Below are 19,770 nucleotides of genomic sequence, written 5' to 3'. Positions count from 1 at the left end.
TAACCAGTTAGCACAAGGACCCTTGCTTCTGTCAAATGCCTCTAATTGTCTACAGATTCCTGCAATGTTTAGATTTATTTGTCAAATTAAATTTTTTGAATATTTGCATTTGTTCATGTCACCTGATATTTTAGAAACCTCCCGTTCTTGAAAAGGAACACATGGTGTCATGGACCTACTTAATTTTACCTTGATGGATTTTATGTTTTGCTTTATTTAGAATTTCCTTTGAATTTAAAAGAACACAACAGTTTACATTCATCTGTGCTACTCTATTATGAAAGGTTTAATAATTTTATATTGAACAGATAGTCGGACTCTTGAGTTACTTGGGTTTTTGCTAGGGGGTGTAACTGGAGATTTATGGAGAGGACCTAGACCTTTACTAGTGGGTTTTGTAAGACATCAATTTTTAGTGCAGAAGTAGATGTATGTTGTAGATTTTACTCTGTTGCATAGCTGTGTTTAATAACAAATAAAAATCCAAGGTCTTCTCAATGTTTAAAAGCATCAATGTTACCTTTTTTTTTAAATAATAAAAAATATTATAACACATAAGAATATATTAAAGCAATAACTTTTTTGGAAATGAAGAAGAAATCAATGTCTCCTTCAGCCTTAGCTAGGGACAATAGGGCTAGTATTCATGAAGTATCTAAAATATAATTCAATTCATTTATTTAGTTGTTGCCTTGACCGATGAAAAAATGTGTAAATTAACCTGGTCTGTGTTTCTGCGGTTTAAATAAAATATCAAAAATAATTCAAATAAAACACAGACCAGGAGACTTCACCTGAAATGTTTTTGATCACAAAGCATACAGTATATCATTTCTGTAAATGGTAAAAATTACTTTTTTTTTTTTTGTCTTTACAGTGCAGGAATATCGTAATCAGAGCATGAAGTTAATGAAGGAAGAAAACAGATTTGTGGCAGGCAGATGTGAGGCAGTTCTGGTTTAATTTTAAAACTAAACTAAACACACACACACACACTCACACACCCACACCCACACACCCACACACAAGCCCATAATACTACACTTGCCTGAAAATCCATTCCAGCTCCAGCAACCTGACAATATTACAACCTTGAACTCAAAAGTGATTTAATTTCTCTTTAATTTCTTTGATACTTTCACAGTGTAGGTGTTAATACAACACTTTAAATTAGCTGACATCTACAGAGGAGTAAAAAAAAAAAAAAGGTGACGTGACAGATTTTGCTAACATGATTCATCAGTCCACTCTATTATGCTTGGACATTGTTTAAAGAAAACCTAGAGAAAAGCAGATAGACCTCATGATAACTAATGAACATGTTTCCCCTCCTGTCTTGTATACTATTGGAGTCTGACCCTGGAACTTTCTCCACCATCCTACGAATCATTTAATGTCCATCTGCAGTAAAAAAAAAGTGAGATGTTCCCAAGCTGAAGACAGAAACTATTAAAACTATTCTACTAGCATTAGATGTGCAGTGAAATAAAGGGATTTGTGATGGGAAAATGTTTTATATGATCTGATGTAGTCAAGCTATATTTTAGACTGTGAATAGAGAGAGCATCTATTAAAAGGTCAAATGTGAAAAAAAAAAACATAAAAATCCTAATTAACATTTTATTCAAAGAGAAAGGGTATATCCTTACTCAATATGACATGCTAGTTGCATCAGTTGGGTACAGCATCTGAAAGTCCATAGGAAACAGAAAGATAAAAGATGGAACAGAAAATTGCAATCTAAATGGAACTACTACTTCTTTCATTCATGTTTATTTTTATGAAGGCTTGAAGGCATGGTGGCTTAGTGGTTAGCGTATGTTGATTTCCAAGTTGCCTGTAGTGTGTACAGTATGTGTGTGCTTGTTCCCTGCCATGAGTTGGCACCCCATCAAAGGTATCCTTTACCTTGTGCCCTACGTTCCCTGCAAATCCTGTTCTAAGGTAAACGTAGAGATATTCTAGGTAAAATAAAAGAGTGTCCAAAAATTTACTTATATATAAAATTTAAAATATGAATATTTGAGTAACAACATGTCCTAGGAAAATGCAATAAAATAGGCTTATTATTGAAAAATAAAAGGTTTATTTATCAGAGTTTCAACGGATATCGATTTTATAACTGATTTCACAAAGTTTCACAAATGTTCAATATGCGACACATGTCAAGTCGGTAGTCCAGCTCCAGCCAAACACGCTGTAACATATCTTGCGTAACATTCTCCAGCGCCTCAATGATTCTCTGCTTGAGTTTTTCTAGTCTTTTCACATAGCCCATTAGAAAAAAAATTTGAAAGGTGTCAAGTCAGGTGAACGTGGTGGCCATTTTAACAGCATATTGTCATTATTACTGGCACATCCGATCCATCTCCCTGGTAGATTCTCATTAAGTAATTAATATAAGGTATAATTATATGTTATAATTAAACATTAAACTTACTTAGTTTAATGAGATCATTTGAACGAGAATTGGCTATGTTGTTAGACTACGAAATGATGTCAATTTTTTGGGACACTCTGTATTACTAGTACTGTATTACTTGTAATATAGTAAAAGTAGAAGCCCCACATTTACAGTTCCACTTGAGTAAAAGTACAAAAGCACATGTCTTCAAATTAACAAAGTATCAAAATTACTGAGCTCATATTAATGCAAGGTAGGCATAAAGTCATAGTAAAAGTTTGTCTCTCTCTTTTAAACGTGCTGTTTTATCACTACCTGCAACCATCTCCACTTTTGATTTCAACCACTTGTGACATGATTAGGGAAGGCTAATCATGTAATCATGCATAATAGCCAGCAGGTGCTTCAAATACTGTGCACCACTCTGGTTATGTAACACAACACAATACAAAAGTGTAGTTGAGGAGAAAGTACAGATATTTGTTGTAGGATGTAGTAGAGTAAAAGTAAAAAATAAAAAGAAACTTGTTCTTTCACCTCACTCTTGGCAAACCATGGACTTTGTGGTAAAGGGAAATTGTAATGCTATAGCATGCAAACACATAGTTTACAATTGTGATTCCAACTGGACAACAGTTTGGAAAAAAATGGTGCATACAGTACATATAAAAAATAATTGTAATTTGCCGTTATATTTTTCGATTTGCAGTTATGTTCTTGATTTGCTGTTTTGTTACATATTGTGTTACATAATTTCCACTTTGCAGTTATGTGTCCTCTTTTTGTGTTTTGTGTCTTTGTGAGCTTTTTTGAGTTGCATTTTTGTGTGTGTGTGTGTGTGTGTGTGTGTGTGTGTGTGTGTGTGTGTGTGTGTGTGTGTGTGTGTTTTGGTTTGTTGTTGTGTTTTAGCTTTTCTTTCTGTTGAGTGTCTATGTTAAGGTATTATGCACATAGGCATCTTTGCATGAGTCAGGTTACAGTATTAACAAGAAAAAATAGAATCAACAACTTTTGACGACACAGTAATTAAACGTGGACATTTATTCATATAGCACTATTTCATTTCCAGTGATGATGAAAACTAAAAGGAAATTATTCTCTCACAGAGGAACAGATTTAAAACATGGGATTTGTCCCACATTGCAATTTGTAAATACAAAAGCATACATTCTTTCGTGAATCCACTGGACCACTGCACTCACTGTATGTACAACAATGGCTTTGTGGCCAACTGATTTAACAGAGCTGCCATTAAGGACGGGAACAGAGCATTTTATTTGAGCTAAACACTTAGCACGATCCATCACAATGACAAAGCTATCTATCAGTAGGAGAGAAAAAGACAACATGCAATGAGCGTGTAGCCATGTGAGTGTTCGGCTTTAATACGATTCTCACACAGCCATGTCATACTGTAGAGCTTAAATCCAGCGGTTCTGTACTAGGCTGCAAATCCCTACTGATAAAGGGATGCAAAAGACATGACTGACAAAGTAACAGAATTGTGAGATAGCAGGTTCGCAGGGTCAATATTATACACTTTCACAAACTGTTTCGGCAGAGAGCAACATTCACAAAATGCATGGTAGTTGCACTACTAGGTTGGATATTAACTGTTTTATAGTCTGATTTCGTATTTGATTATTGTTTGATCTCTTCACATTTTCAGCATTAGGGGTAACAAGACATTGCAAGTTTTCACATTCAAAAATACTGCATCTAACTGATAATTGATAACCAAGCATTTCTTATAGAACCATCAGCCATAACATTACAACGCAAAATCTTATACCCAGTAGTGGGAAGGTTCCCTTTGTGCCACTCGTGCAGCTTTCTTTGCTGGGCCTTTTGGGGTGGGGTGTGCTGTGGTACCTGGAGGAGTTTGGAGATCAGGTCAGCTGCCTTGGGCTTATTCTTTGCTGGGCCAATTGTGCACCAGGCTGCAGTGTACTGGGTGTTCTGATGCCTTTCTATCTGGACCAGCATTGACATTTTTGGGGAAATTGTGCTGCTTTGCTTTTCTGTGGGATCTGACTGGTCTATGCTCCCCACAGGCATACAGTAGATAAGCCTTGGGTGGCCGTGATCCTGTCACCAGGTTACTGGTATATAACCAATAATTAATGTTAATGCATTACTGTTTTGTGGTGTTGATGTTATGGCTAATTGAAGAAGGACAAAAATATCTAGTTCACTTATAGACTCAGCATTTGAAATCTGTTTTGATATATAGCATATTTCTATAATATACTGTCTGTAAATATCCAAGGACCAGCCTTAGCTTCAGTCTAAATAAATGTAATCTACTTTTTACACACACAATTTGCAGGTATCTATCTAGCAGATGGACCTTTTCCCCACAGGTAAGAAATGCCTGACAGTTCTGAGGCACACAAATTCAAACAGTGCACTGTTTCAATTCAGCAGTATAGTATCAAGTGCTTTAGCATGCTCTGAGGACAAAAATAATGCAAGCAAGCACTCGTTATATGCCTTTAAGAGCAGGGGATATTGTTTCTAACTGAAGCCTTAGTTATGCACAGCATGGGGAAACTCCCAGAAGCAAGGAGTTTGAATATAGTCTGTAACTTTATACAGTATATTTGTGTTACTTTTAAATATAGCGTTTTAACAAGAACACAAAAATGAAAAAAAAAAAAAAATAATTGGTGCCACATAATATGCAAATGCTCTCTTACTTGTGCTAAATAAAACCTTGAAATAAATGCAACACATAAGCATTATTTATCAGCTTGAACACTGGAAAAACCTAATTTTTGACTCAAAGTCATGCAACATATACTAAATGTCAGTACATGAAGGAAACTGTAAACACCAACCATGATGAAGCATTTAACTGATACTCTGCAGCGCTGCACAGCTGCCACTTTCCCAAAACAGTATATACTGTAAGAATGAAATTTGCTTTTCTTATTCCATAAAAAATAATAATACTGTCTAGTACAGGGAGATCTAGTGCCTTGGTAGTATTTCTCTAAAATTATTTCCTGTCAAAAAACTAAAAACACCTTGACAAGATTGATAATTGATAGCATTAAAGAATGAAAAATCACTTGAAAATTCCGAGAATGTGCCTCAAAGGAATGTGCACAATCCAGGTGTAGCTAACATTGATATTCGTGGCAGTCGATGCTGAAATCTGTAAAGTTGTGTCAGAAAATTGCAAGTGTTGCCTACGTTTCTGCATACTGTATGTATATATGTTGTGTAATGAGCTAAATCGCAGGCTTACCAAAAGTAGAATAAATTGGTCATTTACAATTTTTTTTTTAAAAATGACTGTTTTTTGACAGGAAATAACTCATTCATTCCTCTCTACCATAAATCTCCCCGAAATTCACAAGTCATAATTCAAATCTTAGTCCTGATGGAAATGCATGCGCTTGCTAAAACATGACCTCTTCACAGCTGCCATAGTCACTCTCCACCATGTCCGAGTCTGCACGCCGAGTGACTATACCAGAGCGTGTGGATGAACCACAATCTGCATATGAGGGCTGGGCCACACTCAACCGCACACTCAATCGTTTATACCCGGCTGAGACATTGTCCATGCTGCGAGTGTGTTGTGTGGGGTAATAACTGATGGCCGTGTACTCGTTAGGACACTGAGAGCTAGGCAGCGGAAGGCCGTCCGGTCCCAGAAAATCATCCAGATTTTGGTGACTATAGCAGGGTGGCAATGGGGCACGACGTTCACTGCGCTCCAGCGGGAATGGGAAACCCCCAAAACGAGAGTTCCGTCGTGAGTCTGTGGCGGGCAGAGTCGGGTACGTGCTCTCAACAATGTCAAACTGCGGGAACTCCTGCACTGGCGGTCGTCCAAAATAGTCAGGGTCAGCAGGGTACACTGGGAACAGGGAGGAAAGCTAGATTAACTTTTAAAATGTCAATAAATAAATTAAACATGAGGGTCATGAAGGAAAAAAATAGTTTAATCAACTTGCCTATGCTGTTAATTTCAAGACATTGTGTAAGTACTTCTATACTCACCTTCATAGCTTGGATCCCAGTTGTTTTTCCTGATTGAATCATTATCTGAGTTGGATGCTGGAGGATGAGGAAGGTTAGGGGCTACACTGCATACTACAGGGGCCTGAGGCTTATGCCCCCTGGGGTTCATATCCCTCTGCTCACGCGGCTTCAGAGAGCGGAATGGGCTGTGGTCTAGGTCATTCCCACCAATCAGTGTGTTCATCTCCATAGGAGGCGAGTCTCCTCCATCACGCAGCATGGTTTTGGTCAGGCCCGTTGGGAAGTAACCATTTGAATCTTGCACGCAAACCGGCTTGTGTTTCTTGTAACTGACATAGCGTTTTCGAATCAACACAAAAGCTGCAACAAGAAGGATGAGGACCAACACCCCCGCACAGATCTCAGCAATCTCCACATATCCAATTCCTCTTGATACCAGAGGCAGAGGGTTACAGCGGATAAAGCCGTCTTCCATTTTACAGCTAAATCCACTGCCACAGGAATCTGGAGGGCATTCCTCCTTCGTCAGCTTGCATCTGAACATTATAGAAACAAATAATCTATCTGTGAGCCATAGAATATCTCAATTTAAAATGTATACAAGCCAACCAGTATTCATTACTGCAATGCATGACTGAAATAAGTGTGTACATAGAAAGCAGAGTTTTGCGACATGCACGTCATACCTGCTTCCAAGAATTTCTTCAGAGCAGTTACACACGTAACCGTCAATCTTCGGCACACACACACTGCCATGGCCACAAGGTTGAGACGCACAAGGGTTATTCAGCTCACAGCGTGTTCCCATAAACTCTGTTGGACATGTACAGCTGTATTCTGTGGACAGAAAACAAATTGTCATTTACACAGTTCCACAAGGAGTAATTTCACTGGAGATCAGATGTAAAAAAAAAACTGAGTATAGTTTAATGGCTGATTTTTGAAGGGGAATATGTGGGTATTTTGACTGTTCGGCCATACTATATAAAAAAATCTGACAGGTCAAGTGAATAACACTGATTATCTTATTATAGTGGCACCTGCAAGAGAACAGCCGGCTCTCAAAGTTGATGTATTGGAAGCAGAGAAAATTAGTAGGCTTCAGTACGCAGGTTCTGAGACCAAGGCCAAACGGTGATGAATGGATGACTAGCTGGTAGGTCTTTGTGTGGTGTTTCTGGTACTGTATTTAGGGTTCATACTTAAATTACATTAATTCTTGAAGATGTAACTTTAACATATACCAACTACTTAAACATTGTTGCACACCAAGTACACCCCTTAGTGTGTCGGTGGTATTCACTTATAGCAGAAAGGTTTTCCTTGCTGCACTGTAGAGACTGTAGAGGAAGATCAAGGTCAAGGTGCTGACTTGGCGTCAAAATTCCCTAGATCTCAATCACAATCAAACTTCTATGGGATGTGCTGCACAAGGTCTCAGATACCACAGCACACCTTTAGAGATCTTGTGAAGTCCATGCCTCAATAGGTGAGAGCTGTTTTGTCACCACAAGGGAACCTACACAGCATTAGACAGGGGCTTTTAATGCTACGGCTGGATGTTGTAAAACCTAAGCTTTATTACCATATTAGAGCTGCGGTAAGTAATGCCACTGCATACAATTATACATAGAAATGTAAAGAAATTTTTGGAAGAAAGCACCTCAGTAAGGGAAAAAGGCAAAATACTCTTGCATTAAGCTGATATATCAGGTTTAAAATCTCCACCATACTCAGTTACCTTACCTCCGTTAACTGTTCCCTGACAAGTTCCTCCATTTTCACAAGGGTTACTGGTGCAGATGTCCTTTTTGCAGCATTGGTACTTTCCAAATAGTCGGTTTCTCTGCGAACTATCATCTGTCAATACACTTTGCCCATTAAAGTACAGTCGCTCCAGACAGCCCTTAAATCCTGGCAAGTTGGCATTAGGACCGACATTGGCGAACAGCAGAACCCCCTGTGTCTGAGTCAGCCTGCAAGGCTCCTGCAGGTCTCTGGTCATGGAGTGTACGTGGTCCATGGTGAGCCTCAGGTTAGTTCCTTTGACCTCCACGGAGATGTCATGCCATTGATTATCAGCCACCAAATAATTTCCCAGATGCATGACTCCTTGGTTCCCACAGCTGTACCGGAACTGTAGCTTTTTTTCCACCAGCTGCACAGAGGTTACATATTTTATATGTATTTTATCATTATATTATATCTATATTATTATTTAGCTTAGAAATTTTATTTTCTGAACAAGAATAATTAAAAAAGTTGTAGCTGTCTATCTATCTATGGTATACATAAAAAGAAATGGATGTTTTAAAAAACAACAACCTTGGCCTGTTTTTTTTTTTTTAAACAACTGTTGCAGAAAGTTGGCCAATGCCATAGCAGCCATCCTTTACCATTTAAGTGCATGTGGTGTATTTTTGTAAGTATAAATTATGATCTAATACAATACAACATTTTATCCTTAAATCATTAATCACGCTTGTTTTTTTTTCCTCTTTTTTTTCTTTATTCAATCTTCCAGATAATATAGCCTTGGCAGACATTTGGAGATCAACCTCATGCAGAAATTACAAACTGAATGATAAAATATATGAATTTGGGGCTAACATACTAGCCTTCTAAAGTTTTAGCTGTGTCTCCATCTAAAATGACTATGATCCCTAGGACGCATGCACACTTTATCAGTGTCGTGAAGTGCCATTAGGTATCACATGCTGCCGTGCTAAAGAGTATACCACCCTGAGAATATAAAATAAATAAACATTGAGTGTTCCACATGTGCTTCCAGTATGCTTAAATTATAGCACAATGCAGTGGTTTGATGGTTTTCAGAACAATATCTGCCAAAGACCAACACCTACATATTGTATTCAATTGTGTTGAGTTTATCTTAGAATATGCCGTTTACTGAGTACTGAGTACTGATTAACTATATTAAAATAATCAAAAGATTATTAACAGGAATAAACAAACCACTTTTACATTTTGATGAAGTACATGTAAAGTTATTCGATTTTGGTTTAATTGCTATACAGTGGAATTTCTGAACTTTATCCCACCATGTGCAGAAAAAACATCAAGGTCATGCTGAAATCAGTAAAAGTATTACAATGCACGTTGACTCAGCTACTGCACTGATAAATAATGAAGTTACTCGGGCTTAGGTATGCAATAAACTTTATACCATGTATCAGCTTCTTTGCCTTAATTAAAAATGCGAAAACTTGCATCTATGTATGAAATTTGTTTCTAACGCTGATTTTGGTGCATTATTCAATGTATTATTAATAGTGATCATCTTGTTGCCAGACATTTAATTGCTGCAGCAGAATCCTCACTAAGAGTGCAAGGGGCTTTGATGTATCAGCGCTCGGGCTCATGGGATTTTCTTTTTCCTTCACGCGCTTTCATTGGGCTGGTTACTCTTCTTCACTTCTGTTGTGCTATTTTGGCACTCATCTCTGTTGTGCTATGTTGGATGAAGTACTTTTTGCCCCAGAGGCATCACGGAGGAGGGACCTGTTTGATCAGAGCTCTTTGTGGGTGCTACTGAATTTGACAGGTTAAAAAAGTTAGCTTTCTTTCCAAAGGCCTGCGTTAACAACAAAAAGAAAGAGCTGGTCCTCTGATGAATTGTTGTTTGCCTACAAAATAGCCTGTAGCTAAAGCTTTACAAGTCGCAACAGAGAAATCTACTGCTGTTGGTGCATGTGTGGATGAATGCAAATGACTCTAAATCCTCAATAGATGTACAACGTACCTGATAAATCATTAGGAGAGGGGAAAAAACCTGTTTACATCTTAATGATGAGGTCAAAAGTGCCAGACGTAGCATGAATCCGAGATGTTAAAATCATCTGGGTTTCTTCTTTTTTATTAACAAGACCGGGACCGCATATGAATAGGCATATGAATACGATATACTGTATGTCTGTTACACAGAAATTTACTCTTTTTTTTTTATTATTGGCTGACTGAATCAATTAAACGCGATAGAATTTGTAGGTTGTTCATTTATTTATTTATTTTTGTAAGACATTAGAAGCTTGTTTACTTAAGTTATATAAGCTCATTTAAGTTACATATGTATGCATGTACATTACTGCACAGTGAAATTCTTTATTCATGGCATATCCCGGCTTTGTTAGGAGGCTTGGGTCAGAGCACCGGGTGAGCCATTATACACCGCCGCTGACGCAGACAGGGTTAAGGGCTTTGCTCAAGGGCCCAACAGCGGCAACTTTCTGGAACTGGAGCTTGAACTCCCGACCTTCTGATCAGTAACTCAGAGCCTTAAGACACTGAGCTACTACTGCCCCACCTGTCAGGTCCTATAGATCTTATCTTTTTTTTTCTCGCTGTCATGAATTTGAATACGTATTATAATTAACTGGCAAATATTCTATCATTTCATGCCGTTTGTAAATCGCTATTGACAATTGCATTTACTTGCATATAGATATGTTATACTGTATGTGTAACATAAATCATAAAAATCATATCTCACTGCAGCTAATACAAACCCGTCAGCCGTTTAAATTAAATATTCTATTATGATCAGTTAATGAGGGAGCCTGTGGGTATGTCAACTAGTTCATATATTCTTTCACATAGAGCACTGGGAATCTTTTTTATCCTACATGTAATTCGATCCAAAAATGCAGTCAGACCCAACAAATAAAGATAGAGATTTAGATAGAGGGAATTGGACCAACATCAAGCCTGTGAAAGATTGGAAGGACAGCAAAACTCCTTACAGTTTTACCATATCATAGATCCTGGGAAATCTGCATGGACTAACTGAGATACCACAAGTCTAAATTGACTGATATGGAACCCACATCAACGGCAGGCAAATCTCCTGGTCTGAATTTTCCTCTCAAGATTCATGTTACAGCCTTGAACCTAACAATTACCAGCATGACAAAGGATAAGACATTTGAAGATTATACTCAGAGCAGTAGAGCAGTATCTCTTACAAACCACCTGTTATTATCCTGCTGTGGCTGTAGTATGTACTGATCTCATTCATGTGAGATTTGTTTGAGGATTGTGATGACTGTTAAAGGTGAACTTTAATACCTGTAATGTTGCCCAGTCAGAGGCATTAGTCATCATGACTATGCCTTCAGCATCCGATGTTTTGATACGAAGGGACAGGTGGAAGTTGTGTTTATCCTCATCGGTCTCAAAAAGGTATTTTAGATAGCCGTGTCCATCAAAGCTCATGGCTGAGTCTGAAACACAGACAAATTGTCAGTGGATTTTAGAATGCTGTCAGCTATTTAAGAGACAAATACTAATGGACCTGTAGCAAAAGCATTTTTGGCTTGTAATGTTGACCAAAAAGACAATAATAATATATTTCCGTTGTCCCCAAGCAACTTATAGTACATTGCTTTGGATACAATCCTTCTCTGGGAGATACAAATTTGTGTACATTCATATTAGTCAAAGTAGTCTATGTTGGTTTACAGTACCATATAGCAAAGAATTTAAATAAAACATTGTTGCATTTTTCACCTAAAATGAATATTGCCCATCATAATTCTAATCGGCATCATTGTTTTTGTTTCAGGTTTTTAAATTCTTTATTCATTTGCCTACCATTACAGCTGCACACACTCTCCCAGGTGTGATGTGGGGTGAAGAAACTGGCCCGAGCAGTGCTGTAATGCGTCTCCCACTCCTCATTCATCAGAACGGTTCTTCTGCAGCCTGGTTGAGGGCAGTCATCTCCCACACAGCCATTACCTCTTACTCTAAGTATGTTCAGTCCCAGAGAGGCATTAATGCGCGCCAGTGCGGCCATTAAGTGCTGGGAGTCCACAGGCCGAGCCGAGTTGTCCTGAGCCTTGTATACCAGTAGGACCTGTACTTCTTTGCTGCGAGACAGCTGTTCTTGCTGCAGACTGGCGATGTGCAGCTCTAGTTTGGGTGTGTCCAGATTGCGCTGTAGCATCCTCCAGTACTCGGATACAAACTCCTCAGCACTCAGGCCGGCCAAGTGCAGGGTGAAGCCCTGATCAAGTTCCTGCTGAGACGCAGCCCATATATGTACTCGCACTCCAGAACGGACAGTGAATTTGCCATCTGTCACGCTCACATTGAGAAAATAAACACCCGGCCAAAGAGGCTTCTCCGCTATGATTTTTCCATTCATGGAGTCCATAGAGAAGTTACCACTGTGCGTAGTTTCTAACCTGTAACTCAGAACATCCTGGGGGTCCTGGTCAGAGGCATGCAGCTTACCGATAACACGTCTGGAGAACGTTTGCTCAGTTGTTGTAATGAACACATCCAGTGGTGTTACCGCAGGAGGGAACTTACTCTCCTCTGTAACATTGATTTTAACAACACATATAGAGGAAAGTGGTGGGTTGCCGCTGTCGGTGACCTACAAAGACATTGGAATTATTAGCTATAATAAGACACACAACTGAATTAGTGGCTTTGAAACTGATTTTTAAGGTTTTTAAAACTACTGAGGTGTTTTTTTTAAGTTGGCATACATGAAAATTTATTATAAAAATTTGAATCTTAATACCTGGATTTTGAGCACATGCTGAGACTTTCCTCTCTTCCTAAGTGAAGAGGACAGAGACAGGAGTCCACCCTGGTCTACATGGAAGTGTCTGCCTTCATTTCCAGAGACAATGTGGAAAGTAAACGGTGGTCCATTTTGAGGTGTGTCCCTGTCACTGACCACCAGTTGCAGAATGCTACTGCCCACAGGCTCCTCTTCCTGGCACAAGAATTAAACATCATGATTAAAAAAACAAATAGAAGATAAATAGAAACTTCAATAAAGAATGTATGCACTATCAGGCTAGGTATAACTAATAATACAACAGTTAGTTCTGACCAAGCTTATTGGATGACAGGCATGCCATGATTGATGATAATAGAGCGTAACAACACTGGGATGTTAAATAATACGGTTCCCTCTGCGTCACAGGTATTCTAACAATCATTAAATACACTAACTGTTGGTTCCCAGCATGGCTGAAAATATATCAGTAAGGTCTGCAGAACTGGTAAAAGCAGAGAGCAGCTGCCTACCAAAACTCACATTCAAAACCATTCGAAAGCGCTTTCAGCAAGAAAATGCATCTGATAATGTTAGGTCATCTTAAACAACACTTTGTCTCATTAGTAAGTGTTTATTCTAAGTTTCTTTTTCTCTTGTCTATTCTTGTTTTGTTCATGGCTAACATGAACTACAAAGCTAACTAGCTTTTAGCACATGGCTGAATCCTTAATCCCTCTGTAATTCCTGATTAAGGGCACTTTCTACATAGCATACTAGCTTTTAAAGTGAAATAAATGGAAATATAGCATTACTGTTTGGCTCCATACTGTACATAGACAGTTAGTTTGATACTCATGGCCTATCCAAAAGCCACAAATAACTACAATTATTGCAAGAAAATGAACAGTAATCAATTTTTTTTTCTGTTTTTAAGACTGCCTGATTGATAATGTGTCCCTGTGGCACTCTCTAAAGCTACATACAAAAAAATAACAAATGCCAAAAATGATTAAATGAATCCAAGATATAAGTGTATAAATATACTGGTCAGACCACAAGCTCTAACTCAGCTCAAATATGTGTACCTGCCTTTCCTGCTCCACTCGAGGTAATACAATGGAGTACCTCATTGAAACTGAGTGCCACAGATAAGCATCAGTAAGACTAACTACCCCCACTGCGCCAAACAGTCTAGATACACAGACGACACCTTGGATGGAGGTAAATGGATGTGAAAAGAGTTTTCCAAGCAAGGAAAGCTGGCCTTATGATTGGACAACATGTCAGGGCTAAATAAGTAAACAACCAGAGCAGATTATTCACTGCGAACAAAATGGCTCAGGAGCAGGTCTGTTGACTTATTAGGCATGGCCAAATGTCTCTTTAGGTTGCTGTTAAGCCAGTATTATCTCAAGATAATGAAGTAATGCATACTTGTAGCACAAGGTCGTGGCTGGTCTGGGAGAAGATGGGCGGGTTGTCGTTGACATCTGACACTGTTATTGTCACCTGGACGGCTGAGGAGAGAGGAGGCTGCCCCTCGTCAGCAGCTTGCACAGTCAAGGAGTAGTGTGTGATCTAAAAAAAACAAACACATTTTTTATGAGATTACCACAGCCTGTATTTTCTTTTACAATTAAATCACATATGTCTACATCTTTAAATACAAAATATGGCGACTAATACGAAACTAAACAAGTCTGTGCTTGTCAGTGGGGAGAGATGCAACAAGCCGGAAATCTCTCGTTACTTCCTCCTTCGTCTACCTGAAGCATTAATGAGCTCACCTCTTCCCTGTCCAGCGTGGTATGCACTTTAATGTGTCCTGTCTGAGGGTTGATGCTGAACTGCTGCCAAGGGTCTCCACTCACGATGGAGTAGCGGATAAAGTTGTTCTGCGGACCATCAAGGTCAACAGCTGTTACCTGAGGCATGGAAAAAGAGGAGGAATTCAGGGAGGTCGAGAGATCTACTCTCAGAATACATGACTCAGGAGGCCTTACTGTGGTCAGATGATGTAAAATGTAAAATGCTGCTAGATTATAGTCTAAAGGTTCACATTACAGTACCTCATTGTTACTGAATTAGCTTACTAAGGGGAATTCTGTGATAGACATAGTTCCCACACTATTGCTTCATAAGCAAGAATGATATCACCATTTTACTGTGAGTTAATTAATTACTGCGCAGTACAATATGATAGCATTTGGTAGAAAAATGTCAGCTCTGATTTCCAAAGATGAGACTGGATGACTGTTTGGACATGTTTAAGTGAATGTAACTGTCACCAAATCCAGAGGCGTGAGAGAAAGGCAAGTTAGATCAGGAAGCATCATCGACCATGGCCTCATTTGATAATGTTATCTTCAGTCGGCGGTGATAGGTGAGGGAGCCTTTTTAAACATACCTGCATCACCGTGTCTCCCGGCATGAGATTTTCGGCGATTTCTGCACTGTAGTCTCCACGGCTGAACACTGGTGGGTTGTCATTGATGTCAGTAATGTTGACAATAACCATAGCCATGTCAGCCAGCGATGCTCTGCCTCGGGCACCCTCCACAGACAGATAATACTCACGACGGAGCTCAAAGTCCAGAGGAGCCCTCAACCACAACACACCTGCAGAGTAGAATAACAAAATTACTGGCAGTGGAGTAAAGAAACACCAAATTGCTTTCAGGTTAAAGGAAAGAGATCTGTTTGCTCCCTCGGTTAGGGGGTATCTACAGTTTCTGAAGTACTGTTTGTGCATGCAAACCTTTGGTGCACAAGGATTAACACGCTGCTACTACAGTATGAAAAAGTAAACATATTGATTCTCTAGCAAAGACATTTAGTTAAGTATTGGAATGCTCTAGGCTTGAGAAACTTCTGGGTGATGGATGGTCTGATTTCAAAGAAGCATGAAAATATGCAGGATCTAGATTTCAGATATGTACAGACTAAAATATCTTTATGGGCAAGTCAGCACAACCGTTTACTGATTAAATCTGTTCTACACAGGCATGCAAGAAGTGACAAGACACTTATAGTTTTAGTATCAATTGTAGGCACCAAACTTTGTTACCATTATTGCTGTTGACTTCCTTTCAGTTTGGAATATACCTAACTTTAAGTGTCCCTGTTCATTTACTGTGCATGGGGCCCAGTAGGCAAAGAGCCCATAGATGATGACCTGGTTTCCAAACTCCCCAGACACCAATCCGGTTGAGCATCCATGAGACTAATCACTGTATATCATAGAAATTGTGATGATGTTCACATACTGTAAGTCATGCATACATCTCTCTGGATTGACCCACCAAGAACAGGGAGAACATGCAAACTCCATGCACACAAAGACGGGAATCAAGCCTGGCCAGGAGGTGGAGGCGACAGTGCTAACCACTACACCACTGTGCCGCCCATAATAAAACATGATTGCAAACTTTTTAATGATTTGCGATATGAGTGCAGGAGTGTGAGTTGTTGTGAAAACAGCCTTGCCACTATGAGAGAACGAGTTGGATTTGTTACGTTTGCAACAGTTGTTGACGTTATAAACACAGAATTTCCCAGAAAGTCCCAGCTCTTTGGTGGATGTAAATTGCACTTTTATTTTATAGAGATCAGAAGAATATTCTCAAGTCAATCAATGCTATATCTGCTCTCTTAAATATGGTGTAAATTCTAAATATATTTTTAAAATACACAGTTGATAGTATACTATCACTAATAATTAGTACTAAGATACTAGAAGTATCTTAGTAGGTAAAATAAGAACAGCTTTTACTCTATAGTTTAACCTGTAATGCAACCCTACCCCTGCTGTAAGAACCGAGCATTAAGGTGTCCGTTGGTAATTTCAGCAGTAAGTTTACCTTACTTCAGACCTGTGTGTATATATATATACATACATATATATATATATATATATATATATATATATATATATATATATATATATATGCAGTATGTTGACTAAAATTTTAGAAAGTTCTTAGCTTGTTCGCAACTTAACATTGTATAGTGTTAAACAGCCCGTTGCCTTTCTTTTTATATTAAACTTTTTAAAGGTCTATTTTGACCTTATCAAGCAGTTTCAGCAGTTGCAATTGACTTTATAGTCTCTACCCATACTTTGCACAAACTATGGACAGCCGGGGAGCAACTGAATTAAAGCAGCAGCAGCAGTTTAAATGAACAATGTACATTTAGTATAGATATTTAAATAACATTAAAAAAGGGTTAACTCCACATCCCCCACTCAAACTGCTTTAGTCAGTGCCCTGCCCTATCAATTGGGGGAAAATGTGTTGTCGGTTCAGAATACATTACGAGAACAAATGACTCATGACAATGACAGATCCCTAAGTCTAATAGGCAAATCGTTAAAGCCACACAATGAAATAAGGTTTCAGTCTGTTCTCAGGCTCATTTCAAGGCTTACGCTATTGTTGAAATCACACCCATAGTGTCGTCTGCGTATGTTACATGCAATCAAATATAGCAAAGAACTTTGACATTTACTGGCTGGTACCTACTTATGGAATAACCACAAGGTCTTTTGTTTTTTTGTATATATAAAATTTGTATACCAATAATAATAATTATTAAATAATTATATTTTTTTTATTTAGGTATATTTAACATGTTACACCTTAAAACCAGAAAATATTAATAATAATAATAATAATAATAATAATAATAATCGGGCGGGAAAAACCCTGAGAATAGGAGATAAGGAAAAGGCAGAATTGTAAGAGGGGAGCTTGAATGGGTGGTAGAGAAAAGAGATAAAAATGAAAGAGAAGTCAAACAGCTCAAAAGCATGTTAGTACAGGTTTTCCAGCTCTGCCCTTACTAATCCTCAAGAAGCTTGGCAGGATCTGTAGGTACCGCGTAACTTACCTATGAGGGTGAAAGTAGACAAAAGAGTCTACACTCCCTATCTTTTTAGTCTTGCACTCCTTTTTGTTGTTGTTGTTATTGTTAATGGATTGTGAAATACTGTTTGTGAAAAGGTCACGTTTAAATGTAATTACATTACATTCTGCAGTTTTATAACTGATTATTATTTACTTGCATGAGAGCATTATTTGCTTTTGTTTTAGGTTATACATGATACACAATTATGTGTATGCAGGAAATTCTACATAAACTAGATTATTAATAGAAATGACTGAAGACTATAGAATATATGCATCACATAAGAGATCATAAATAATTTCATAATTAAATTATTATTAGTTTTGCATTTTTGCATCCTTGTGAATCTATTTTAAAAATCTTATGATCATAGACAAAAGAAATAAATGAAATAAATTACAATCCCAGAACTGTAGATACATAATATGCAATAATGCAATAATGTTTCATACTTTTCCTGCATTTCTTAACTTATATATAGATACCTTTTGATAAAAAAAAAAATGTAGTCACTCAGGAGACTATTTCCCATATTATGTTCGTTATCAAAGATGCCAATTTAAAGATCAAGTAATCTCACCTGTCTCAGAGTTGATCTGGAACCTTCCATCCTCATTCCCAGAAATGATGGAGTATCGGACAGGCTCGCTGCCAGTGCCATCTCTTGTTTGGGCAGAAACACTAATTACTTCTGTCCCTACAGGCAAGGATTCTGGAATCTCGGCCATATACTCAGGGCTCAGGAACACAGGCTGATAGTCATTCAGGTCGACTACATGCACAGTCACCCTGGCTAGGGAGTAGCGGTGATTAGGAAGACCTCTGTCTGTGGCTTTGACACTCAGCTCAAAGATTGATTTCGCCTGGTCAGCCAATGAATGCTCCAGGCGTAAAATCCCTGAAGTTTGATCCAGAGAGAAGAAACCACTATCTGCTCCTTGCAGGGAGTACCTCACCTCACCATTTATACCTAGTGAAATGAGAAAACAGGACACCTTACATAAATAATCCAAGATTATTAACACATGAAAAAATGTTTCATGTGTTAACCAGTACGAAAATTGTTTTGTATTTAAATAAGCTCAAGGTAGTTCATAAACAAATAAAAGCCCAAGGCAAGGAGCTACACGAGATCCTGCATCCTATGCATGTTCTCACAGATCTCAAGGTGTGCCCCGACACTCCCTTAGCGTTTCTCTGAACAACTCGCAATCCCAGATCAAACACAGCACACCTTTACTCTGCTTCATTCTACATCGGTCATGCAGCCATCAAATAAAATCGTCAAACATTTTAAGAACTTGTCGTTCATTTTTGCTGATACCATTGAAAACTATTTTGCATGTTAATTGGCCTGCATTTGAATCATTGTGCTTTACAACCAATTTCATGGACATGCGTACATACCTGTGTCTGGGTCTTTGGCGTAGATGACTGTAATAGGAGTTCTAACAGTGGTGTTGTCAAACACCATTATCTCATAGTGATTGCTGGAGAATTGTGGCGCGTTGTCATTTACGTCCTGCACCTTAAGTATAACGTCTGCTTGACACGAACGTCCTCCTCCGTCAGTCGCCTTGACGACCAGGTCATACTCTGCTTCCTTCTCCCGGTCCAAGGAGGCAAGAGTGAACAGCTCACCTGTTTATGACAAAGACACGATTGTAGTATAAGAATTTAGGCGTAAAAAAAAAAAAGAAGACAAGCAACTCAAAGTTAGCAAGTTTTTTTTTTTTTTTGAAAAGTTCTTCATTTCTTGTACAGGCATTGTACAGGCATTTTAAATTCGTAGGGTAGCAGCCTACGCTATGTAGACAACATATTGCTGTCTACATCCAGTGAATAGTTCTTTGTGCCCAGGATAACCTTAACATAATTCCAGACTATCTAAATTTGATCTTAGGAACCTGATATGTCATTCTTAGGA

The 19,770-nt window shown here is 38.4% G+C and overlaps 1 protein-coding gene across 1 annotated transcript in view; it reads right to left on the bottom strand.

The window, feature by feature from the left end:
* Window positions 1–3,421: 3,421 nt before the first annotated feature.
* fat2 (FAT atypical cadherin 2) overlaps window positions 3,422–19,770 on the bottom strand; it is a 37,716-nt gene continuing 21,367 nt past the window's right edge. Inside the window, exons 13-24 of the mRNA XM_053506135.1 lie at window positions 19,251–19,484; window positions 18,424–18,813; window positions 15,343–15,554; window positions 14,723–14,860; window positions 14,370–14,513; window positions 12,951–13,148; window positions 12,011–12,800; window positions 11,486–11,640; window positions 8,147–8,558; window positions 7,087–7,237; window positions 6,419–6,936; window positions 3,422–6,275 (exon numbers count right to left, since the gene is read on the bottom strand). Of these exons, the coding sequence (XP_053362110.1) occupies window positions 5,812–6,275; window positions 6,419–6,936; window positions 7,087–7,237; window positions 8,147–8,558; window positions 11,486–11,640; window positions 12,011–12,800; window positions 12,951–13,148; window positions 14,370–14,513; window positions 14,723–14,860; window positions 15,343–15,554; window positions 18,424–18,813; window positions 19,251–19,484 (3,806 nt within the window). The 3' untranslated portion in view covers window positions 3,422–5,811. The remainder of the gene's footprint in view (window positions 6,276–6,418; window positions 6,937–7,086; window positions 7,238–8,146; window positions 8,559–11,485; window positions 11,641–12,010; window positions 12,801–12,950; window positions 13,149–14,369; window positions 14,514–14,722; window positions 14,861–15,342; window positions 15,555–18,423; window positions 18,814–19,250; window positions 19,485–19,770) is intronic.

This window comes from Clarias gariepinus, chromosome 10 (genome assembly GCF_024256425.1).
Source record: "Clarias gariepinus isolate MV-2021 ecotype Netherlands chromosome 10, CGAR_prim_01v2, whole genome shotgun sequence".
NCBI lineage: Eukaryota > Metazoa > Chordata > Actinopteri > Siluriformes > Clariidae > Clarias > Clarias gariepinus.
Note: the sequence above shows the minus strand (reverse complement) of the source record. Positions and strands in the feature narration are given on the sequence as shown.